This window comes from Podarcis muralis, chromosome 1 (assembly GCF_964188315.1).
Source record: "Podarcis muralis chromosome 1, rPodMur119.hap1.1, whole genome shotgun sequence".
NCBI classification, from domain to species: domain Eukaryota; kingdom Metazoa; phylum Chordata; class Lepidosauria; order Squamata; family Lacertidae; genus Podarcis; species Podarcis muralis.
In genome coordinates, this window is record NC_135655.1 from 4,851,436 (window position 1) to 4,877,762 (window position 26,327).

Below are 26,327 nucleotides of genomic sequence, written 5' to 3' on the forward strand. Positions count from 1 at the left end.
TCAAGTATTCCAAAAGGACTGGAGTAAATTTATACGATATCTGAAAGATTATTGTAAGCAATTAACATCCCTAGCAGGGTTGTCTGAAGACTTGTAATGAGAAAATTTCTACCTTTCGATATTTATTTAAATTTTGAGTCGTTTTGTAACGAGTCTCGTTAGAATGGGAAAACGTACAAATTGCAACGATATAAAGGTTAATTTTGAAAGCCATGAGGGAAGGAAGTTGACAGGCTCTAAAGAGCCAGGGTAGTAAAGTAGATAGTGATGATGTGAATGTATATTATTAAATGGAAAATAAATAAAAAATATTAAAAATAAAAATATCGGGCGCTTGGCAGATGTCTCAGACTAAACATTTGTTTGGCCAGCTAAGGCAAACCAACCGGTCTTCCCAAGGTGAAAAACTGCTCCTGGGAGGGGGGGTGTTTGTGATTGCCAACCAACCAATTGGCAAACACAAACAGGTTTCTTCGGAGCTTGGCCAGAACGGAACAAGGGGCACCTTCAGGGAGGCTTCACCCCTCAAACGACACACGACTGGATGCGCCCCAATATTGTAGAACAACATGGCGCCGTTGGTAAGTTTTATTTGCAACCTTTTCATCAAGGGCTCCAACCCCTTTGATGGTTTGAGTTGTCCTTTCTCAGTCCCGGCCTGACTGATGCTCACCATTCCGTAGCTTCCCCAGCAACGCTCACGATTCATAGAATCGGAACTGTAGAATCGGAAGGGGATCCCCCCAGGTCATCTAGTCCAACTCCCCACCATGCAAGCTAATGATTCGCTGGACGAAACCCAACATTGGCTTGATGACATCTGCACCATTCATGTATAAACCCGGGGGGGGGGCGTGTATTGAGGAACAGATTCCTGATTTAAACGCAGAAAGGAGGATTTAGCTGAGGGCAGATCAACTCCACCGTCCCTCTCCTTCAAGAAAAGGTAAGTCAAGTGTATCCTTTTTATCCCTGGTCATTTTGTCTGCCTCTTTCTGCCCCCATCCCAGCTCCACAGTCTCCTATTTCGAGATGGGAGTAACTAGGAATGTACTGTATTTTTCGCTTCATAAGACACACTTTTTTCTTCCTAAAAAGTAAGGGGAAATGTCTGTGCATCTTATGGAGCAAATGCGTGGGCCCTGGAGCTGAATTGCCCAGGGGCGAAAAGCAGATCATACTTTTTTTTTTTGAAAGAGGGAAGTGGGAGTTGAAACAAAGCCGCTGATTGGCAAGCAATCGGGAGGGAGATAAGGGATGCTAGCAATAAAGGAGGCTGCCTGGGAGGGGGGAGGTAAAGACAGCAAACTTGCAAGGAGAGGAGACAGGAATACTAAAACAAGCAATGAGGAGAGAAATTAGAAGAAAAGGAGGAGCAAAAAACTGCTCCAGCTAAGGAAAAGACACTAAGGCAAACAAGAGGGAAGGGGGTATTGAAGCAGCTGATCGGTAAGCGATTGGGAGGGAGATAAGGGACACTAGTGATAAAGGAGGCTGTCTGGGAGGGGGAAGATAAAAGCCCATGGATCCTCAGGATTTTTACATTGGGTCACCCCACATTCACCATCAGATCACATGTCTGTGGCCACAGCATGAACCACAAAAATCATAAATCCACTGTTTTGTTCAGAATATTTTTTTTTCTTACTTTCCTCCTCTAAAAACTAGGTGTGTCTTATGGTCAGGTGCGTCTTATGGAGCGAAAAATACAGTACATGCTACTTCAATGACAGCCACACATCCGCTCTACTGAGAATGATCAAGGTGGTCATTCCGGATTTCTGTCGCCTCGCACGCCTGTGGGTAGAAATACGAGGGGAATTTGCCCTTTCGAGACAGCAGCACATATCCACGTGGCTATGCGATTCTCCTATCAGACCCGCCAACTTGCCTGGTCACCACTGGCGAGCAACCATGGCCTCCAGGAGACCTGGCAGGAAAGTCCTTGCAAGCTGGGAGAGAGCGGACTCCTCCTTCTTTAACTTTTCAGGCCTGCCCACAAGTGGCTGATACCTGCAGGCAGTACGCAAACCGTCTAGTACCTTTGATCAGCTGGGGGTGCAATGTCCGTGTCCCTCCCAAATTTGGTGACTGCTTCTTGGATTTCTCACCTATCTTAAAGAGCAGAAACCATGAATGGTGGTGCGGTCACTACATTAAAAACCCAAGAAGACCCTGCTGGATTAGGCCAATGGCCCATCTGTTCCCGCAAGCGTCTGGTTCTTACATTGGCCAACCAGATGCCCCAATGGGAATCCTGTAATCAGGATTCGAACACAAGACCTTCCTGTGGTTTCTAGCAACTGTTATTCAGAAGCATTGCAGTGGAGGCAGAGCCTAGGCATCCTGGCTAGTAGCCATTGCAAGCCCTCTCTTCCACAAATTTGCCCAGTCTTCTTTCAAAGTCACCCAGGCTTGTGGTCACTGCTATCTCCAGTGGGCATGAGTTCCAGAGGTTAACCGTGTAGCTTAAGTGAGCCGCTTCTTTCTGACCAGGGAAAATGTTTGCTTGCAAGCACTTCGGCCTGTTCCTTGGACTATGGATGATTTACAGGGCCGGGATGGGGGGTGGGGGAAGTCCAGCTGGACCCCCTGCAGTACCAGCTCCTCAGAAGGCAGAAATGCCTCACTGCAGACGATCGGATCCTTTCCGCTCCCAAGTTTCTAGCAGCTGAGAGTCTGTGGACCTTTTCGAGCTCAGCCTCCTCGAAACCCGGCGGAGGCAACTGCGGAACAGGGATGTCCGGAAAATAATGAAGACCCAGGGGTCCACGATGGAGTTCACGGAGAAGAAGCGCAGGGCGGTGAGGTCCGCCTTCTCGTCGAAATCCGGGGCAAACGCGCCGACGTAAGCACGGACCTGTGGGAGGGGAGGGAGACAGGTTGAAAAACTCACTTGCAGCAGATTGAGGCGGCTGAGTATTATTGTGACTACTACTTCATAGAATACAGTGGTGCCCCGCAAGACGAACGCCTCGCAAGACGGAAAACCCGCTAGACGAAAGGGTTTTCCGTTTTGGAGGTGCTTCGCAAAACGAATTTCCTATGGGCTTGCTTCGCAAGACGAAAATGTCTTGCGAGTTCCTGCAGGGTTTTTTCCCTCCCCCCCCTTTTCCCCAAGCCGCTAAGCCGCTTATCAGCTGATCCGATAAGCCGCTAAACAGCTAATCCGCTTATCAGCTGATCCGCTAAACCCGCTAAGCCACTAATAGCGCTAAGCCGCTAATAGCAGCTAATAGCCGTGCTTCGCAAGACGAAAAAACCGCAAGACGAACAGACTCGCGGAACGGATTCTTTTCGTCTTGCGAGGCACCACTGTAATAATAATAATAATAATAATAATAATAATAATAATAATAATAATAATAATTTATTAATACCCCGCCCATTTGGCTGGGCTTCCCCAGCCACTCTGGGCGGCTTCCAACAAAGGATTAAAATACCGTAATGCATCAAACATTAAAAGCTTCCCTAAACAGGGCTGCCTTCAGATGTCTTCTAAACGTCAGATAGTTGTTTATTTCCACAGGGCGGGCGCCACCACTGAGAAGGCCCTCTGCCTGGTTCCCTGTAACCTCACTTCTCGTAGTGAGGGAACCGCCAGAAGGCCCTTGGAGCTGGACCTCAGTGTCCGGGCAGAACATTGGTGGTGGAGATGCTCCTTCAGGAAGGGCCGAGGCCATTTAGGGCTTTCAATGGCAGCACCAATACTTTGAATTGTGCTCGGAAACGTACTGGGAGCCAGTGTAGGTCTTTCAGGACCGGTGTTATGTGGCTGATCGGTGGCTGCTCCCAGTCACCAGTCTTGCTGCCGCATTCTGGATTAGTTGTAGTTTCCGGGTCACCTTCAAAGGTAGCCCCATGTAGAGCGCAAGTGAGAGATAACCAGAAGATCGCAAAGTCTTTCGACAGGAGTGGGGCTTAAGAAATTGGTGTTAAGAAGAGAAGCTCTGGCTTCTGGAAAACATGACTGGAAGCTGTAGGTACAAATAACTTGCGATGGTTTCTAAGTCAACCATCTGTAAACAAGACCATAGCTGCATCATGGGTCAAGTGGTAAAGGCCATTAGATGCAGGACTGGGGAAGATATGACCCTTCAGATATTGTTGTGCTGCAACTCCCACTGACCACCAGTGAGAGATAACCAGAGCATGCACCACTCTGGCAAGGCAGTCTGCGAGGAGGGAGGGTCTCATCCTGCGTACCAGATGGAGCTGGTAGACAGCCGCCCTGGACACAGAATTGACCTGTGTCTCCATGGACAGCTGTGAATCCAAAATGACTTCCAGGCTGCGCACCTGGTCCTTCAGGGGCACAGTTACCCCATTCAGGACCAGGGAGTCCTCCACACCCGCCCGCCTCCTGTCCCCCCAAAACAGTACTTCTTTCTTGTCAGGATTCAACCTCAATCTGTTAGCCGCCATCCATCCTCCAACAGCCTCCAGGCACTCACAGAAGCATAGAATTTCAGAGTTGGAAGGGGCTAGAATCATCTATTCCAACCCCTTGCAATGTAGAAATATGCAGATGTCCCAAACGGGGATCAAACCTGTAACCTTGGTGTTATCAGCACCACGCTCTAACCAACTGAGCTTTTCTGTTGGTTCGTTTATTACCTGCCCTTCTTCGACATCAGGTCCCAGGACAGATTTACATCAATTTAAAACTCGCTACATATTGAATGGCAATGACAAACCTAGACAGCAACTTAAAAAGCAGAGACATCACCTTGCCAACAAAGGTCCGTATAGTTAAAGCTATGGTTTCCCCAGTAGTGATGTATGGAAGTGAGAGCTGGACCATAAAGAAGGCTGATCGCCGAAGAATTGATGCTTTTGAATTATGGTGCTGGAGGAGACTCTGGAGAGTCCCATGGACTGCAAGAAGATCAAACATATCCATTCTGAAGGAAATCAGCCCTGAGTGCTCACTGGAAGGACAGATCCTGAAGCTGAGACTCCAAGACTTTGGCCACCTCATGAGAAGAGAAGACTCCCTGGAAAAGACCCTGATGTTGGGAAAGATGGAGGGCACAAGGAGAAGGGGACGACAGAGGACGAGATGGTTGGATAGTGTTCTCGAAGCTACCAGCATGAGTTTGACCAAACTGCGGGAGGCAGTGGAAGACAGGAGGGCCTGGTGTGTTCTGGTCCATGGGGTCACGAAGAGGCGGACACGGCTAAACGACTAAACAACAACAACAAGTATTGAAAAACAGTTCATCTAAAAGACAAACCACGGGGAAAGGGGTGTATCCCGGAAACACCTGTCTTGGCCATCAAAGGCCATGGTAGAGAGCTACATCTTCACCATTACATTGCAGAGGCAGTGGGGGTGTAGTGGTTACAGCACATGACCTGGGAGACCCAGGTTCGAATTCACCACTCAGCCATGGGTGACCTTGGGCCAGCTGCTGCCTCTCAGCCTAACCTGCCTCACAGGGTTGTTGAGAGGATAAAATGGGAATCCGCGACCAGAAAGAAGAGGAGTTTCAAGAGGACTGGAGGAAATTTAAGGACTATTTGAATAAATATTGTAATATAAAAAATTAGAAATTACTTGAAAGAAAACAAATAGGCCTAGGATTAAACTAAGTTATAATTAAATAAATGGGATTTAGAATGTTACGAAAAGTGAATAAGATGGACTATAATTGGAAATTGTTTTGGTTTAATAAAGATATTGGAAAGCTGTTACTTTTAGCTACAAGGAAACTCAGAAGGGAGGGACTTGAGGAACTCAACCAAGATGTTTAAAAGGTTGGATTTGTGAAGAATTAAGTTTGTTGTCACTGTTTATTTGTTTATTGTTCCTTTTTTTCCCCTCTTCTCTTTTTCTGTTTTTGTGTATCATTCTGCTTTGTGGTTTTTATTACTGTGGAAAATCTAATAAAAATTTATATATATATAAGAAAGAGAGGATAAAATGGGGAGCAGGGGAATTATGCAGGCCACCTTGAGCAAATTTGGGTGGTGGTGGGGAAGGTGGTATATCATACCGTACAACCTTTGGAGGCTGTAAACTGGGACGCCTGCTTTTTAACAACCACACGGTGTATAAATTTTATGGAATAAATCAGTAATGAATAGCAACATTGGGAGATTCACTATCCCCAAAGCCACTGAAATATTGTAAGCAAGAATTGCAAAACAAAACAAAACCTTGCTTTGGTTTTTTGGCCGCCTGCATTTGCAAAGAGCTCCCCCTTGCGGGTAAAGATGGTGGTTGCTCAGTTCTGTCTCAAAACTGTTTCTTAGAATCAGAGCTGAAAGGGACCTCCAGAGTTATCTAGTCCAACCCTCTGCAATGCAGGAATCTCAACTGAAGCATCCCTGACAGATGGCCACCCAACCTGTGCTTAAAAACCTCCAAGGAAGGAAGGAGCTCACCACCTCCTGAGGAAGACTGTACCACCATCAGAAGACATTTGAAGCCAGCCCTGAATAAGGAAGTTTTTTTTTTTGTTCAATGTTTTACAGTGGTACCTCTGGATGTGAACGGGATCCGTTCCAGAGCCCCATTCGCATCCTGAAGCGAATGTAAGATGCAACTTCCCGTCTGTGTGTGAGGTCATTTTGAGCGTCTGCGCATGCGCGAGCAGCGAAACCCGGAAGTAACACGGGCCGTTACTTCCGAGTCGCCGCGCAATGCAACCTGAAAATATTTAATCTGAAGCGTATTCATCCCGAGGTATGGCTGTATTATGTTTTTATAATTTGTTGGAAGTTGCCCAGAGCTTGGTTCTCAAACGCCTTGGTACTCAAACAACTTGGAACCCAAACACTGCAAACCTGGAAGTAAGTGTTTCGGTTTGCGAACTTTTTCCAGAAGCCAAATGTGCTCCTTTTTGAGTGTTACGCTTCCGATTTGAGTGCCACAATTCCATTTTGAGTGTTAACACTGTTTTTGCTATTTATTTTGGCAGCTCTTTTTCATTATGTTTTTGTGACTGTGTGGAACCCAGTTCAGCTACTGATTGATTGATTGATTGATTGATTATGTGACTGCAGTACATTATTGCTTTCATTTTATGGATCCTTGGTCTTGTTGGATAGCAAAATTCATATTTAATTGCTGTTTTAGGGGTTGTTTTTAAAAGTCTGGAACGGATGAAACAGTTTTGCATTACTTTCTATGGAAAGCGCGCCTTGGTTTTGGAACGCTTTGGTTTTGGAACAGACTTCTGGAATGGATTAAGTTTGAGAACCAAGGTACGACTGTAAGAGTTGTGGGTACTAAAAATAAGGGCTGTTTCAGGCACCATAAGACAGCAGATAGGCTTTGAACCGCCCTGAGATCTTCAGATGGAGGGTGGTATACAAATTTAATAAGAAAAAAACCACATTTTCATTTTGTACTGTTTTATTGATTTCATTTTATGGATCGATGGCCTCGTTAGATAGTAAAATCCATGTAAAATTGCTCTTTTAGGGGTCGCTTTTCATTGTCTGGTTCCTTTCCGCGTTTTGGGTTTGTGTGGCTTTTTCGGTTTTGTGACTGTGACTTGTTCTTCATTTTATGGGACTGGCTTGTGACTTCATTTTTGTGACTTGTTTTTGTGACTGTGTGGAGCCCAGTTCAGCTACTGGTTGATTGCGTGACTTCAGAAATGGATAAAAGCCCCCTATCCAAACTGACTATCATCAGTGCACGTAAGAAAAAAATTAAATGTTAATTTTTTTCATCTAAAATACTATCTTATTTATTTTATAGTACAGTGGTGCCCCGCAAGACGAATGCCTCGCAAGACGGAAAACCCGCTAGACGAAAGGGTTTTCCGTTTCGGAGGCGCTTCACAAGACGAATTTCCCTATGGGCTTGCTTCGCAAGACGAAAACGTCTTGCGAGTCTCGCCATTTCCCCCCCGCTTCCCCCCCCCCTTTTCAAAGCCGCTAAGCCACTAATAGCCTTTTAGCAGCTTAGCCGCTAATCCTTTAATAGCCGCTAAGCCGCTAAATCGCTAATAGCGCTAATCCTCTTAGCCGCTAATAGGGTTGCTTCGCAAGACGAAAAAACCGCTAGACGAAGAGAATCGCGGAATGGATTCTTTTCGTCTTGCAAGGCACCACTGTACAGTACATTGATTATTGCCTTCATTTTATGGTTCAATGGTCTCGTTAGACAGTAAAATTTGTGTTAAACTGCTGTTTTAGGGGGTGTTTTTCATCCTCTGGGAACGGATCAATCCAATTTCCATTACTTTCAATGGAAAGTCCGCTTCAGGTTAGGAATGGACTTCCGGAACCAATTAAGTACTTAACCTGAGGTACCACTGTATCTAGGGATGCGGGTGGCGCTGTGGGTTAAACCACAGAGCCTAGGGCTTGCTGATCAGAAGGTCGGTGGTTCGAATCCCCGCGACGGGGTGAACTCCCATTGCTCGGTCCCTGCTCCTGCCTACCTAGCAGTTCGAAAGCACGTCAAAGTGCAAGTAGATAAATAGGTACCACTCCGGTGGGAAGGTAAACGGCGTCTCCGTGCGCTGCTCTGGTTCGCCAGAAGCGGCTTAGTCATGCTGGCCACATGACCCGGAAGCTGTACGCCGGCTCCCTCAGCCAATAAAGCGAGATGAGCACCGCAACCCCAGAGTTGGCCACGACTGGGCCTAATGGTCAAGGGTCCCTTTACCTTTACCACTGTATCTGCTTATCTGCCCGAAGTGATGGTATATATTAGCAGAGCCTTAACTGTAAGCATCTTCAGCTTTTGTTGTCTTGTGTCAGATCTCTTAGCCGGAAAGCAGTTTGGGGGAGTTTTTGCAGGACCGCTGCAGTTACATTGTTTTTGGAAAGCTATTAAATGCCTGCGGAGAACCAGAGCCTCACGTGGACATTCTGAGCCCTTTTAAGGCCAGGATTACAAGGAGAGGAGGTTGGAGGTTGTCAAGAGGTTATTGGAGACATTTTCGAGAAGAGCAAATGATGAGGTTGGTGCGTCAGAGTCCAGCCTTGGCCAAGTTCAGGGGTGGCTGAACGCCCACGGAGCCACTGCCTCCTTAGTTCCACAAATGCATCCCCAATGCCGCCCCCCCCAAGGCATTATTTAGAATAGTGGTTTGCACGACCCAATAAGGAAGATAATAAGGCAACAAAATTGAAAATGGTTACAGTTAATTTCACATCTATTCCAAATCCCACTACAGTGGTACCTTGGTTCTCAAACTTAATCTATTTCAGAAGTCCGTTCCAAAACCAAAGTGTTCCAAAACCAAGGCGTGCTTTCCCATAGAAAGCAATGCAAAACGGATTAATCTGTTCCAGACTTTTAAAAACAACCCCTAAAAGCAATTTAACATGAATTTCACTATTTAACGAGACCATCAATTCATAAAATGAAAGCAATAATCAATGTACTGTACTATAAAATACAGTGGTACCTCGGGTTACATACGCTTCAGGTTACATACACTTCAGGTTACAGACTCCGCTAAACCAGAAATAGTGCTTCAGGTTAAGAACTTTGCTTCAGGATGAGAACAGAAATCGTGCTCTGGCGGCGCGGCAGCAGCGGGAGGCCACATTAGCTAAAGTGGTGCTTCGGGTTAAGAACAGTTTCAGGTTAAGTACGGACCTCTGGAACGAATTAAATACTTAACCCGAGGTACCACTGTAAGTAAGACAATATTGTAGATGATAAAAATTAAAATTATTTTTTCCCTCACCTGCACTGATGACAGTCATTGTTTAATAATAATAATAATAATAATAATAATAATAATAATAATAATAATAATTTATTATTTATACCCCGCCCATCTGGCTGAGTTTCCCCAGCCACTCTGGGCGGCTCCCAATCAGTGTTAAAAACAGTACAGCGTTACATATTAAAAACTTCCCTGAACTTCCCTTAAGATGTCTTCTGAATGTCAGGTAATTATTTATCTCTTTGACATCTGATGGGAGGGCGTTCCACAGGGCGGGCGCCACTACCGAGAAGGCCCTCTGCCTGGTTCCCTGTAGCCTCACTTCTTGCAATGTGGGAACCGCCAGAAGGCCCTCGGCGCTGGACCTCAGTGTCCGGGCTGAACGATGGGGGTGGAGACGCTCCTTCAGGTATACAGGACCGAGGCCGTTTAGGGCTTTAAAGGTCAGCACCAACACTTTGAATCGGAAACGTACTGGGAGCGTACTGTTTGGTGGGGGGGGCTTTTATCCATTTCCGCCACCCAATCAATCAATCAATCAATCAGCAGACTTCCTGTTTTATTGCCACCATTTGAAGGAGCGCAGGATCAACTCTCTGTAGAGGTTCTGAGCTTTGCGAGGCAAAAAAGAAGTACGCTAGGGGTCCGCGAACCTCAAAACCCGAAGAGGTAAATCCTCAGGGCTGGGGGATCTGGCTGCGTTCAGGGCGACTCTCCTGCAAATATACCGGACCCATCGTGGTTCGGGAGGTGCATGATTGAAGACGCGAATGCTAGGATCCATTCTAGACCCGCAAAGCGATGCCACAGGCTCCGAAGGTGAAGCGGTAAAGCATTCCAAGGCATAAGGTTAATCCCGAACTTAAAAAATTATTAAAAAGGGAATTGGTACAGAAGCAGAGGGACGTGGGTGGCGCTGTGGGTTAAACCACAGAGCCTAGGACTTGCCAATCAGAAGGTTGGCGGTTTGAATCCCCACGATGGGGTGAGCTCCCATCACTTGGTCCCTGCTCCTGCCAACCTAGCAGTTCGAAAGCACACCAGTGCAAGTAGATAAATAGGTACCGCTCCGGCGGGAAGGTAAACGGCGTTTCCATGCGCTGCTCTGGTTCGCCAGAAGCGGCTTAGTCATGCTGGCCACATGACCTGGAAGCTGTACGCCGGCTCCCTCAGCCAATAAAGCGAGATGAGCGCTGCAACCCCAGAGTTGGCCACGACTGGACCTGATAGGGGTCCCTTTACCTTTTTACAGAAGCAGAAGAAAAGGAGGTTTGGGAAATGTTTTAAGGATTGGGAAGTTCAGGAACTCCTCCCTGACACTGGAGGAGAAAATGGCGCAGGATAAAAGCGTGATGAGTGAATCAGCATATTAGAGAATCTACTGAGTAAATGAGAACAGGAAAGATACATGGATAAAAGGTAGAAAAAACAAACTTATACGTGCGAGATAAGACAATGTTTCAAATGCCCATGGATTTAGTACACCAGAGAGAATGTCGGAACTTCGTATCCATTACTGAGATACCTCTGGAAACACCATTTGGGAAATAGTATCGAGAGCAAGGAATTTTTTGCATCTACAGTGGTGCCTCGCAAGACGAAATTAATTCGTTCTGTGAGTTTTTTCGTCTTGCGAATTTTTCGTCTTGCGAAGCACGGTTTCGGAAAAGTTTTGGAAAAGCTTCAAAAATCACCAAGGTCTTCAAAAACCTCAAAAAAGGCTACCACACCGCGTGCTATGAGTTGCTCCTCGAAGTCAAGTCGCAAGTGTATTAACGGTTTTAAGAAAAAGGAAACAAACTTGCAAGACGTTTTCGTCTTGCGAAGCAAGCCCATAAGGAAATTCGTCTTGCGAAGCAACTCAAAAAACCAAAAACCCTTTCGTCTTGCGAGGCATTCGTCTTGCGAGGCATTCGTCTTGCGAGGTACCAATGCATATGAATGTTTGAGAACCAAGGTACCACTGTATTTGGTTGGGTGGAGGAAGGTAGGGCAAGGGGTGGCTGGAAGGGAAACGATTCCCTGTGCCTTGGCTTGGCTCTCCATCGCAGTGCACAGCCTGGAAATTCAGCTGCGGTTCCTGCATTGCAGTGGGTTGGACTAGATGACCCCTGGGTGTCCCTGGAGTTCTAGGAAATCAACAAAATTGGTTCACTTGATCCAAGGATACCAGTTTTTCAAGTCTCATGGTCATTTTTACCTCCAGAGCCCCCCTGCCCAACACCCCTTCAGCACAGCTGTCAACCTTCCCTTTTTTTTTTGCCTCAGACCTCAGTGTCTGAAACATGGTTTGAGCTGGGGAGAGAGCTCTTGTGTTCGAATTCTGCTCGCTGGTTTCCCAAAGGCAGCTGTGTCCAGGGCGGCTGTCTACCAGCTCCATCTGGTACGCAGGCTGAGACACTCCCTGCCTGCGGACTGTCTCACCAGAGTGGTGCATGCTCTAGTTATCTCCTGCTTGGACTACTGCCATGCGCTCTACGTGGGGCCACCTTTGAAGGTGACCAGGAAACTACAACTAATCCAGAATGTGGCAGCTAGACTGGTGACTGGGAGCGGTCGCTGAGACCACATAACACCGGTCTTGAAAGACGATCATTGGCTCCCAGTACGTTTCCGAGCACAATCCAAAGTGTTGGTGCTGACCTTGAAAGCCCTAAATGGCCTTGGTCCAGTATACATGAAGGAGCGTCTCCACCTCCATCGTTCAGCCCAGACACTGAGGTCCAGCGGCGAGGGCCTTCTGGTGGTTCCCTCATTGCGAGAAGCCAATTGTGAGAAGCCAGGGAACCAGGCAGAGGGCCTTCTCGGTAGTGGCACCCGCCCTGTGGAATGCCCTCTCTTCAGATGTGAAGGAAATAAGCAGCTATCCTATCCATAGCTGTCAACCTTCCCTTTTTTTGCGGGAGATTCTCTTATTCCAGCGCTGTTTCCCGCTGCTTCCCACTGCTATTCCGGATTGTTAGATATCCCGTAGACTGTCCCCGGGACAAGTGAGGCTGCTGATCCCTTATTTTCAAATCTGAAAGTTGACAGCTCTGCCCCTCAGCCCACTCAGCAATCTGGTAGCCACATTTAGAACTCATTGTACAGTGGTGCCTTGGTTCTCAAATGCTGAAAACCCGGAAGTAAGTGTTTTGGTTTTCAAACGTTTTTTGGAAGCCCGATGCAGCTATCGGCTATTGTTCCGGGGCACTTGCATCAATCAGAAGCTGCGCCTTGGTTTTTGAACATTTCGGAAGTCAAACGGACTTCTGGAACGGATGAAGTTTGGCGCTTTTGTTTTTGCTATTTATTTTGTGTTTTTGTTTTTGAGGCTTTTTCGGTTAATTTGTTTTTCTGACTGTGTGGAACCCAGTTCAGCTGCTGTTTGATTGATTGTGTGACTGCGGAAATGGATACAAGCCCCCCATCCAAACGATGACTGTCATCAGTGCAGGTAAGGAAAAAAATTAATTTAAATTTTTATCATCTACAATACTGTCTTATTTATTTTATAGTACATTGATTATTGCTTTCATTTTATGGATCAATGGTCTCGTTAGTAAAATCCATGTTAAACTGCTGTTTTAGGGGTTGTTTTTAAAAGTCTGGAACGGATTAATCCATTTTGCATTGCTTCTTATGGGAAAGTGCGCTTTGGTTTTGGAACGCTTTGGTTTTGGAGCGATCTTCCGGAACGGATTAAATTTGAGAAAATACCACGGTATTTCCCAAGGACTCTTATTCTCTCCTCCCAGTGATGTTTCTCCAGGAGGACACAGGTTTCTTGCATTGATTTCCACAATTTATATACCGTTTATTTATTTAGTAAATTTGAATCCCGCCCTTTGTCTCAAAGGAGGCCAAGGCACCAGACAACATGCAGTGAAACATCTCCAAAACAATTCCATTGCAGATGCCGTTCTCGGAAAGATCTCAGCTTCAAAGGCTGGTTGTAATTCAAGATAATAATCAGTTAAAACTGTTTTAAAAAACAACAACCAGACACTGCAGAGCCACTGCTGTTAGATTGCTGGGCTAGGACCTTGGAGACGAGGGTTAAATACTCACTAGGTGACTCTGGGAGGTCAGTCGGCTGCTCTTAGCCTAGCCTACCTCTCAGGGTTGGTGTGAGGATAACGTGGGGAGAAGGGTATTATGTATGCCATCTTGAGTTCTTCAGAGGAAAGAAGGTGAGATAATAATAATAATAATAATAATAATAATAATAATAATAATTTATATCCCGCCCACCCCAGCTGAAGCCGGGCTCAGAGCGGCTAATAACAGTTAAATAAATACAACATTCTAAAATCATTTCATTATAAAATCAGTTCAAATCAAATTAATGGCAACCATTGGGCTAGAGTTCTGTGAGGGTTGCCAAAGGAGGGGGTCAGGCTGTGCCCTGGTGGAACAGCTCCGTCTTGCAGGCCCTGCGGAAAGATGTCAAGTCCTGCAGGGCCCTAGTCTCTTGTTGCAGACTGTTCCACCAGGCTGGGGCCACGACCGAAAAGGCCCTGGCTCTGGTTGAGGCCAGCTTAACCTCCCTGTGGCCCGGGACCTCCAAGATGTTTTTGTTTGAAGACCGTAAGGTCCTCCATGGGACATACCAGGAGAGGCGGTCCCATAGGTACGTGGGTCCTAGGCCGTATAGGGCTTTAAAGGTTAAAACCAGCACCTTAAACTTGACCCTGTACTCCACCGGGAGCCAGTGCAGCTGGTACAGCACCGGGTGAATGTCATCTCGCAGCGAGGAACCCGTGAGGAGTCTCGCCGCGGCATTCTGCACCCGCTGGAGTTTCTGGGTCAGTCTCAAGGGCAGCCCCACGTAGAGCGAGTTACAATAATCCAGTCTGGAGGTGACCGTCGCGTGGATCACAGTGGCTAGGTCAGGGCGAGAGAGATAAGGAGCCAACTGCTTAGCTTGGCGGAGATGAAAAAATGCCGCCTTTGTTATATATACAGTGGTACCTCTGGTTGTGAACGCGATCCATTCCAGAGGCCCGTTTGCAACATGAAAAGAATGCAACCCGCAGCGGCGCGCATGCGCAGGCGAGGGTTGCGATTTGCCGCTTCTGCGCATGACGTCATTTTGCGCTTCTGCACATGTGCGAGCGGCGAAACCCAGAAGTAACCCTTTCCGGTACTTCTGGGTCGCCGCAGGACGTAACCTGAAAGAATGTAACATGAAGCGGATGTACCATGAGGTATGACTGTAAATGTACTACAGTGGTACCTCGGGTTACAGACGCTTCAGGTTACAGACTCCGCTAACCCAGAAATAGTACCTCGGGTTAAGAACTTTGCATCAGATCAGAACGGAAATCGCGCGGCGGCAGCGGGAGGCAAAATTAGCTAAAAATCAACTAGAATTAAATAAAGACTTAACGAGATGCCAGCTACAAAACTCGTTTCACTGAACTAATCAGTTTCCTCAGAAGGAAATAAAGAAATGATAAGATTTTAAGTGATATCAAACAAGCTCAAGAGCAGGGCTGAAAATGCTTCCTCGAGTTTACAAAGAAGGTATGAAAACCTCAATGACTTTAAACATAGCCCTATTCTCTCGAACAGCCCTATTCTCTTAAATTTTTGTTATTCTATAGTCGGTTACTTCTCGTTTCAGGGATTTTCACGATAATTTCTTTTGTTCTGTGTAAATCCTCTTTCAAACCTAGCTGCTGGTGGATCGGGGCCACTGGGGACCACTGACAGGGACTCCCTTGATCAAGCATCCCTTGAGATATTCTGGTCCCAAGTTGGGAAGGGCCTTCCCAATCGACCCAAGAGCCTTGAACCTTGCCTAGGAGAAGACAGGAAAGGGCAGTTTCAGAATGGGGTCAGCGGCTCAAAAATAGCCGTTCTGGCTCTAGTGACTGGCCTGCATTTGGCAATCTGCCAGATGAATCAGATGTGGCACCAAATTCGGCCAAGCCTGAAGACTTTTACGCCGGTTGGCAAACGTCCATTTCTCCTGTTAACAGGGTTCCTGCTGTTCCTGGGCCACTGCACTCTCAACGTTCAGTTCTGAAAAGACACTTCAGCTGACATTGACTTCCTTCTTCTGTCTCCTTGAGAAAATGTCCTTTTTTTGGGGGGGGGGGAACAGGCTGGCAGACCAGATGGTTCTCACCCCTAACCCTGCTCTGATGGCCAAATTTGAAATATGGGCAGAGAAATCTAAATTTAAGATGGGTATTTACAAGCTGGGACGTGGGTAGCGCTGTGGGTAAAAGCCTCAGCGCCTAGGGCTTGCCGATCGAAAGGTCGGCAGTTCAAATCCCCGCGGCGGGGTGCGCGCCCGTTGCTCGATCCCAGCTCCTGCCAACCTAGCAGTTCGAAAGCACCCCCGGGTGCAAGTAAATAAATAGGGACCGCTTACTAGCGGGAAGGTAAACGGCGTTTCCATGTGCGGCTCTGGCTCGCGAGATGCAGCTTGTCACGCTGGCCACGTGACCTGGAAGTGTCTCCGGACAGCGCTGGCTCCCGGCCTCTAGAGTGAGATGGGCGCACAACCCTAGAGTCTGTCAAGACTGGCCCGTACGGGCAGGGGTACCTTTACCTTTACCTATTTACAAGCTGGAGGAGACTCTTGAGAGTCCCATGGACTGCAAGAAGATCAAACGTATCCATTCTTAAGGAAATCAGCCCTGAGTGCTCACTGGAAGGACAGATCGTGAAACTGAGGCTCCAATACTTTGGCCACCTCATGAGAAGAGAAGACTGCCTAGAAAAGACCCTGATGTTGGGAAAGATGGAGGGCACAAGGAGAAGGGGACGACAGAGGACGAGATGGTGGGACAGTGTTCTCGAAGCTACCAGCATGAGTTTGACCAAACTGCGGGAGGCAGTGGAAGACAGGAGTGCCTGGCGCGCTCTGGTCCAGGGGGTCACGAAGAGTCGGACACGACTAAATGACTAAACAACAACAACAACATTTACAAGCTGGAACATAATTCAGAGAAGGGCAACCAAGATGACCCAGGGCCTGGAAACAACACCTTATGAAGAACGGTTGAGGGAGTTGGGGAGGTTTAGCTTGGAAAAGAGGAGACTGGGAGGAGAAAGGATAGCCACCTTCTGATGGCCTGTGACATGGAGGATGGAGAAAGCTTGTTTTCTCCTGCTCTGGAGGGTTGGACTCAAATCAGTGGATTCACGTTACAAGAAAGGAGATTCTGACTCAACAACAGTACAAACAACAACAACAACAATTTATTATTTATACCCTGCCCATCTGGCTGGGTTTCCCCTGCCAGTCTGGGCGACTCCCAACAGAATACAGCGGTACCTTGGTTGTCGAACGTAATCCGTTCCGGAAGACTGTTCAACTTCCGAAATGTTAGACAACTGAGGTGTGATGGGCTGTTGGCAAATTCAATGGAGAAAATTGAGAAACACGTCTCAGAAGCCGTTCAACTTGTGAGGCGTGTTCGAAAATGGAAGCAATTACTTCCGGGTTTTTGGCGTTCGAAAACTGAAATGTTTGGCTTCCGAGACACTGGAAAACCGAGGTTCCACCGTATTAAAAACACGACAAAACACCAGACATTAAAAACTTCCCTAAACGGGGCTGCCTTCAGATGTCTTCTAAAAGACAAAAAGTTGTTTATTTCCTTGACATCTGATGGGAGGGCGTTCCACAGGGTGGGTGCCACCACCGAGAAGGCCCTCTGCCTGGTTCCCAGTTTGACAGTGGAACAGACTTAGAAAGTGCTGGCACTGGAGCCAGCCATGCACCCCACCCTCAGAACAGCTGGATTCTGCGGCTCTGGGCCTGTTGGATCAGGCGGTCCCTGTTAGATCAGGCGAATGGCCCTTTTGTTCCAGGATCCTGTTCTCACAGGGGCCAACCAGATGGTTGCGGAAAACCAGCAAGCAGAGAGCTCTCTTCCTTCCTGTGCTTTCCAAAAACTGGTACCCAGAATGACTTCCCGCTGTGGTGCACAGAGCCCAGCCATTGTGGCTGGTAGCCTTTGCTATACATTTTACGCTGGAGGGGAAGCCTGTGGCGAGTTGACTTCCTTGATCTGCTAACAGTTGCTAACTTTTGATGGGTAACTCCAATGTCTCTGCAGATCTCCCTTCTCAGAGTTGTTTAACTTTAAATAGACCCGGGACACCACACAATTAAAATGCTCTTATATCATTTGAAACAGCCATGGCTTTCCCCAAAGAATCCTGGGAGCTGTAGTTTGTTAAGCTGTTAGGACGCCCCTTTTTCCCCCTCCCAGAACTACAGTTCCCAGGGAAGAGAGATTGATTGTCAAACAGAAGACTGTCTTCTGTAAAGGGAAGGAGTTCAGTCTCCCCGGGGTAAATATGGGCCTAATTTGCAGGTCTATGGGGAGGACTCCTGTGATAATGTACACCAAAGGCTCTGAATGCTGAAAGCACTGTAATAAATGTGAACGTGGGTGGCGCTGTGGGTTAAACCACAGAGCCTAGGACTTGCCAATCTGAAGGTCGGTGGTTCGAATCCCTGTGATGGGGTGAGCTCCCGTTGCTCAGTCCCTGCTCCTGCCAACCTAGCAGTTCGAAAGCACGTCAAAAAGTGCAAGTAGATAAATAGGTACCGCTCCGGTGGGAAGGTAAACGGCATTTCCGTGCGCTGCTCTGGTTCGCCAGAGGCGGCTTAGTCATGCTGGCCACATGACCCGGAAGCTGTACGTTGGCTCCCTTGGTCAATAAAGTGGGATGAGCGCCGCAACCCCAGAGTCGGTCACGACTGGACCTAATGGAACAGTACCTATTTATCTACTTGCACTTTTGGGCGTGCTTTCGAACTGCTAGGTTGGCAGGAGCAGGGACCGAGCAACAGGAGCTCACCCCGTCGCAGGGATTCGAACCGCTGACCTTCTGATCGACAAGCCCTAGGCTCTAGCTTATAAGTAAATCCGGCACTGATTCTGACTAAACATCAGGAAGAACTTTCTGACAGTAAGAGCTGTTCAACAGTGGAACAGTCTCCCTCTGGAAGTTGTGGGCTCTCCTTCCTTGGAGGAGGGGTTGAATAGCCATCTGTCAGGGATGCTTCGATTGAGATGATATTTGCTTATGGATGATCTTGTTGAGATTCCTGCATTGCACGGGGCTGGACTGGATGACCCTTAGGGGTCCCTTCCATCTTTTCGATTCTATGATTCTATGCTCGTTTGCTCAGCCTTGTCTCTCAAGGCTAGATGTGCCGGCCTCAAAGCCCGTTAACCACACATGGCAGGGCTGCACAACTAGATTGCGAACTGGCTTTCCTAACTGAGGCCTCATCCTGCCCGCAAAACGCACCAGGCAAGGGCCACAGGTAAGCCACTGCTACAGGAGGAGAAGACTGCTCCTCTTCACGCTGTCTTGTTTTGTGAGTCCTGCACATCATCTCTGCTGCAAACAGGATATTGGAGTTGATGGTCTCTTTTGTCAGACCCAGCAGGGCTGCCTTGATGACCAGAGATCTGTCTTAATCTTCTTTGCTCTGTTCCAGACATGCCGTGCGTGTTGGCTAAAAAATGGATGCTGTTGGCCGGCAGTGCGAAACATTCTCCCGACTGTGTGCAAGTAACCAAAGCAAGTTCTCAAATGCATCAACATTAGTCAGTGTTCCCTCACCGCCCCGTTCCAGAAATCAATTAGTTAGCAGCTTTTGACTTTCAGCAAGCTGCAAAGAATCTGATAAATCTGAGCCTTGTCATTATCGGTGCTCCGAAAACACAGCCGGAATGTTTTGCAGCTTAACCAAGAGAGAAGAGTGGCGAGCCTTTTCTGTTACCCAGAACCGCTTCCCACGTCCAAACACCCCCAGAGGGCAGCTGTTCTTTCCATCCCCGCCCTTGTGCTAATCTCAGAGAGGTGCGATGTGATGATTCTCAAGAAAACCAGTGCAGGGTTCAGAGCCCTTAGCCACAACAGCGAGGGCGCAGTCAAGGTCCGCTGTGATGTCCCATAGCAGGGTTGGGGTGTGACTTACGGGGCAATGGCTATGGGGCTTGGGAGATAAATGCTTCTGTTCTCTGGTGGGGCAGCGGGGGGAAGTTACAGCGACCTGATCAAATTCTCCTTTAGTCTCAGTCACTCCTGCAAGAGAACGCAAGTAATTGCAGAAAGCTAGGGAGAAAGTAGTGATGTATGGAAGTGAGAGCTGGACCATCAAGAAGGCTGATCGCTGAAGAATTGATGCTTTTGAATTATGGTGCTGGAGGAGACTCTTCAGAGTCCCATGGACTGCAAGAAGATCAAACCTCTCCATTCTGAAGGAAATCAGCCCTGAGTGCTCACTGGAAGGACAGATCCTGAAGCTGAGGCTCCAAGACTTTGGCCACCTCAGGAGAAGAGAAGACTCCCTGGAAAAGACCCTGATGCTGGGAAAGATGGAGGGCACAAGGAGAAGGGGACGACAGAGGGCGAGATGGATGGATAGTGTCTTCGAAGCTACCAGCATGAGTTTGACCAAACTGCGGGAGGCAGGGGAAGACAGAAGTGCCTGGAGTGCTCTGGTCCAGGGGGTCATGAAGAGTCGGACGTGACTAAACAACAACAACAACAACAAGGGAGAAAGGAAGGGCAGGTGGATCAGAGACTGGGAGAGGAGCCTACATTTTGCACCACTTCAAAATCTGGCGGCATTTGCCCCACGTTGGGCAAAAGATTCCTGCACTGCCAGGGGCTGGACTAGATGACCCTCGTGGTCCCTTCCAACTCTACGATTCTGCAAAATCTTCTACAAATGACAGAGAGGGCTGTGTTGGTTTCTGTAGAAAGTAGCCTGCTGCAAGGGGTGAATATGGCATTTCTTGTGTCCCCCTCTCTCAGTTTCAGCTCTGCTCACTACCGGCATGTGGCCCCCATGTTCTTGCCCAGAAGCGAATGCGGCCCTCAGCCTGGGAAAAGTCCCCTACCCCTTAGCTATGCATGCATGTGACTTACCGTATTTTTCGCTCTATAAGACGCACCAGACCATAAGACGCACCTAGTTTTTGGAGGATGAAAACAAGAAATTTTTTCCCCTGAATCCCAGAAGCCAGAACAACAAGAGGGATTGCTGCGCAGCGAAAGCAGCAATCCCTCTCACTGTTCTGGCTTCTGGGATAGCTGCGCAGCCTGCATTCGCTGCATAAGACGCACACACATTTCTCCTTACTTTTTAGGAGGGAAAAAGTGAGTCTTATAGAGCAAAAAATACGGTACTCCCTAGCGCGCCCACTCCTGCAGCCTCCATTTCAAATTTCCGCTTTGTAACTTGATTATAAACTGAGCTCAAACTGCACACTCGACAAAGCGTAAAGCGATACTTTTCTCCTTTCCCCCCCTTATTAGGCAAATAGCTGTTTAAAAGCCTAGAGTATCTTATATACGCCCTGTTTTCCTAAAGCCCTTAAACCCAACAACATCTGCCGCAGGGAAAGCTGCAAAACCTCAGGTTGGGAGACTGCTGCTGAGCTAATCTGGGATGTGAAAAACAGCCAGACGTCCTTTTGTAAGCACATGCATGATGATTTGTGCTCACGAGGTCACACGTGGTCACGATTTCAACGCCGGTTGCACCTGCAAAAGCTTTGGGGCTGATCACGCCGCTTCATTCCCAGTCGGTGCGTATCTTCCTACTGAAATCCTGTAATTTTTTTTATACAGTGGTGCCTCGCAAGACGAAATTAATCCGTTCCGCGAGTCTCTTCGTCTTGCGGTTTTTTCGTCTTGCGAAGCATGGCTATTAACGGCTTAGCGGCTATTAACGGCTTAGCGGCTTTAAGAAAAAGGAAACAAACTCGCAAGAATTCGCAAGACGTTTCGTCTTGCGAAGCAAGCCCATAGGGAAATTCGTCTTGCGGAACGACTCAAAAAACGGAAAACCCTTTCATCTAGCGAGTTTTTCGTCTTGCGAGGCATTCGTCTTGCGGGGCACCACTGTACCACAAACGTTCTGTTTCATTTTCTTTGCTTCTTTTGGGTGCACTGTGGCCCTCCTAGACAGCAATGACGGGGCGTGATTCGGGGAAGAGACACGGAGCAAACCAAAGCGAGATAAATCCTCCGCTAATGAACTATTCTTGTGTCAAGAACATGCTGCAGAAAACACCCTCAACCGCCGGGCCATTATCTCTAACCAATTTGTTCTAGAGATTGATTGCAACGTGGATGGAAAACAGACGCCAAACTGTCACCCCCAAAAGTGAAAGCAAGAATATGTCACGGATATTTTGGCCAGGCCAATGAGGATGTTAGAAAGGAGAATCCAACCGTCTTGCGTGAAGTCCCCCTCTTTCAGAATTCTGCCTCCAGGGAGCAGCCAGCGTAAGATCTCTGCCTGCTGTGATTTCCCCCCCTTTCCTAAAACAATTCCAGCCTGAGTTAATAGCTGCTAGATCATTTATCACCGCAGTCCTGCTATGGCCCAGGCTCTGTTTTCTGTTAAATTAAACAATCTGCGAGGGCTTCAGCAGAAGGGACAGGAAGGTGCGCAGTTATCAAAGAGATGCAAAAGGGAGATTAGAGCTAAAACTGTTCAGGGAGGGATGAAACATGGAAAAGACACGTTTGCTAGCAGAAGTCGCCGGCCCTCTTCCGATCAGGTGCGCAGATCATCGCATGTGGCAGGCACAGGCAAACGCGGCCCTCTAGATGTTTTGGGACTACAACTCCCGTCATCCCTATAGCTAACAGGAACAGTGGGCAGGGATGATGGGAATTGTAGTCCCAAAAAACATCTGGAGGGCTGAGTTTGCCTGTGTTTGGTGCATGGTATCTGTGCCCCTGCAGGCAAGACTAAAAGGGTGGAACCTCCACTCTGGGTGGCAGTCTACCAGTTGCAGGGAACCCCAACCGGGGTTTTCTGCTGAAGTTCTGCTTGCGGGTTTCCAACAGGAATCTGGTTGGCCACTGGGAGAACAGAATTCTGGACCAGACGGGCCATTGGCCTCATCCTGCAGGCTCTTCGGGTGTCCTTAATATTATTATTTTTAAAATATTTAATGCTGTACTGTTTTTAACATTTGATTGGGAGCCGCCCAGAGTGGCTGGGGAAACTCAGTCAGATGGGCGGGGTATAAATAATAAATTATTATTATTATTATTATTATTATTATTATTATTATTATTAAGTGTGCTAATTTATTATTACTGTTGTTAGTTTTATTAAATTTCTTCAGCACCTTTCTAACAAAATCTCAAGGTGTCCCACAAAGAATACACAACGAGAAGTAAAGTAAAACATGAGAATATAACAGTGGTAACAGTAATATCACTACAAACAGAAAAATCCACATCAGTCTACCAAAAATAAAAATAAAAGCCCAATTGCCATGATTGTCAGTGCTGCCTTCACTGGGGTAGATCTTCTGATCCAGACAGCTCAGCTGGTTGAGGGTTCGATCCTCACGTTGGGTAAAAGATTCCTGCATTGCATGGGGTTGGACTAGATGACTCTGGGAACTCAGTTCCGGCACCTCTCAGACGGGCACCATTGCCATTCTAAGAGAACAAGGTGAGTTCCGGCACCTCTTTTCCTAGAAAAAATAGCACTGAGACGATTCTGTGTCTCCCGGCCTAATTTCACACAGTCCTCAGTTTAGTTTTTAAACCTAGCTACCTCCAAGGGACACGGGTGGCGCTGTGGGTTAAACCACAGAGCCTAGGACTTGCCGATCAGAAGGTCAGCGGTTCGAATCCCCGCGATGGGGTGAGCTCCCGTTGCTCGGTCCCTGCTCCTGCCAACCTAGCAGTTCGAAAGCACATCCAAGTGCAAGTAGATAAATAGGTACCACTCCAGCGGGAAGGTAAACGGCGTTTCCGTGCGCTGCTCTGGATCGCCAGAAGCGGCTTAGTCATGCTGGCCACATGACCCGGAAGCTGTACTCCGGCTCCCTCGGCCAATAAAGCGAGATGAGTGCCGCAACCCCAGAGTCGGCCACAATTGGACTTAATGGTCAGGGGTCCCTTTACCTTTACCTGCAAGTGTGACCACGGCAGTGTTCTGGCAGACAGTGTTTGTAAAAGGGGGTGGACCATCTCCCTCCTGTCACGGGCCCCACAAGATCCTGCGTTCAGCCTGGTCCAAGGCTGGCTGGCACGAAGAGAGACCCTCTGGTCTTCCACGCACCCCAAGTCTTTCTCAGCTCCACCTGCGGATGCCAGGGGTGCCTTTGAGAGGCACATGGCAATATGGTACTTGAGATACCTACTCCATGATCTCTAGGCATCTAGACATACGCAGGCGGGGGGAGGCTGCCCCCAGCAAGGACCAAAATGCTTGGTTACCAACTTGAATAAAATACTGTGGTATCCCAGGTAAGCCCTGCCCCACAGAATTCATCACATAATGTGGTGCGCACACACCATTTGAATGCCAGTCAACTTTGGGGGCCCCGGCCCCCTCAAATATATTATTTGGGGGGGCAAAGCCCCCTCGGTTCTTCGGAGTTGGCTCCTATGGCTGGAGGTTCCCTGGAGAGGCCCTGTGGAATGCCCTCCCATCGGATGTCAAAGAGATAAACAACTATATGGCATTTAGAAGACATCTGAAGGCAGCCCTGTTTAGGCAAGTTTGGAATGACTGATGTTTTAATGTATTTTTAATCTTTTGTTTGAAGCTGCCCAGAGTGGATGGGAAATCTAGCCAGAGGGGTATAAATAACAAATTATTATTATTATTCCCTCTGGGCGCACAGAGCGCGCCTTCCGACGGGGCGTTTCCCTCGACGGCCGGGGCCTCTCCAAGGCGCACAGCTCTCCCGTCCCGTCCCCCCCCCCCCGTAGCGTTACTTACGATCATGGGCAGGGAGCAGATGGTGAAGAGGGCGGTCATGAGTGCCAGCAAGACCAGCTGGCCCAGCTCCTCGGTGCGGCCGGCGCCGGGAGGCGCGGTCGACGGGGCGCCGGGGCCACCGCCGCTTCCGTGCGCTCCGGCCGGCTGGCTCCTCCGCGGGGGCTGCCGGCGCGCCATGCGGTAGAGGCTGCGCATGCTGCCCAGGTTGCAGAGTCCGATGGCGAGTCCCAGCGCGCCCAGGAGGCTGGCGTAGAGCACCGAGTAGGCCCGCCCGCCGCCGGCCATGCGGATGAAGCACCAGGTGCCCGGGCAGTACTGCACGATGGCACCGAAGCCCAGCAGCGGCAGGGCGCAGAAGAGGGCGCACAGCGCGCCCGCCGCGACGGTCAGCAGCGCGCCCAGGCGCCGGCTGGTGTGGCGTTGGTAGAAGTAGGGGTGTCCCAGCGACAGGCAGCACTCCAGGGCCATGGCTAGCAGCAGCATGGTGGGCGCCAGGCCGAAGAAAGCCATCAGGAAGGCGAACAGCTGGCACAGGCTCCCGGGGCTCGCGTCTCCAGCGCCGGCGGCTGCGTCTTCCCCGACGGCGGTTGCTGGCGGCGGCCAGAGCTCGCTGAGGCTGCGGTTGCGCGCATAGGCGGCCAGGACGATGGGGCTGAGCAGGCACTTGCCCAGCAGGTCGGTGGCGGCCAAGGCGCTGACCAGGAGGTAGAAGGCGGACGCCCTTGGGCGCCCCCAGCCGCCGGCGCGCTGCAGCCGCGCGCGGAGCTGGTGCTGCCACAGGATCCCCAGCGCCAGCACGTTGCCCAGCAGGCCGGCCGCGAAGAGCAGCGAGCCCGGCAGCGCCGACTGGCCGCCCTCCAGGTGCCGGTTGGCGCGGCAGCGGTAAGCGCCGCCGCCGTCCATGGAGCCGGCGGCGGGCGAGAGCGTGCGCCTCGACGGGGCGGGCAGGGCGGGACGCGTGTGGGGCGGCGCGGCGGGGCGAGCCGTGCCTATGAAGGGGCGCGGGGCGGGGAGGGTGGGCAGGAGGGTGGACGGCCTCCCGCAGACGGGGCGGGGGCTAAGAGAAGGAAGCGCTGGCCTCGCCGGGAGGGCGGAGAAGGGGCCGTTTGTTCCCACGGGGAGCCGGGAAGGAATCGCGGCTGTCTGTGGGAAGGGGGCGGGCGGGAGCAAGCGAGAGGGATGGAGTCCTTTTCTAGACGGCAGGCGGCAAAGGGTCGAGGAAAGGAGAGGGGCTGGGGCTTAGGTTTGCCTGGCAAGGCACCTCCTCTGCCCCAGAAACCCTCACCTGCAGCGCCGAGAAGGGTAATAGGTTGGGTACAGTGGACCTGCGGAAAGGTTGCCGGCGACAAAGGCGCTCTGCACATGCCCAGAGGCACTCTGCCCGTCCTCACTTGCCTCACCACTTCCGTCCGGATTTGCAGCAGTAACTCGGGAAAAGGGATCCACTCCAGGGTGTTTTGGGCGGGGATTTCGCCAGTCCAAGGCGAATAGGATGGCAGTGCGGCAGGACATCTGCTTTGCATGCCAGGTTCAGTCCCTGGCTGGCAGCATCTCCAGGTAAGGCTGGGGGGATCCCTGTCCAAAACCCCGGAGAGCCGCTGCCATTCAGAGCACGTAACGCGCAGCTAGATAAGGGTCTGACTCAGAATAAGGCAGCTTCCTGGTATGAATTGCCCTCAGGTGACCAGATAGGGAGGCTTTGCAAAAACTGGTTCTTTGGGGGGGAAGGGTCATAGGTGACCGGGAGAGTATCTGCTTTGAATGCAGGAAGTCCAAAGTTCACCCTCAGGCCTCTCCAGGTAGGATTGAAGGAACCTGACCCTCAGGAAGGTCAGCCCACTGGAAGATGAACCAATAATAATAATAATAATAATAATAATAATAATAATAATAATAATAATAATAATAATAATTTATTATCTATACTCTGCCCATCTGGCTGGGTTTCC

The 26,327-nt window shown here is 49.2% G+C and overlaps 1 protein-coding gene across 1 annotated transcript; it reads right to left on the reverse strand.

The window, feature by feature from the left end:
- On the reverse strand, nucleotides 1-26,001 carry PTGDR (prostaglandin D2 receptor). The gene is made up of 2 exons (XM_028708129.2): nucleotides 24,379-26,001; nucleotides 1-2,860 (listed from the first exon to the last, which is right to left on the reverse strand). Exons 1-2 carry the CDS (start codon nucleotides 25,279-25,281, stop codon nucleotides 2,627-2,629), a joined length of 1,137 nt encoding a protein of 378 aa, XP_028563962.2. The 5' UTR covers nucleotides 25,282-26,001; the 3' UTR covers nucleotides 1-2,626.
- Between the last annotated feature and the right edge of the window lie 326 nt (nucleotides 26,002-26,327).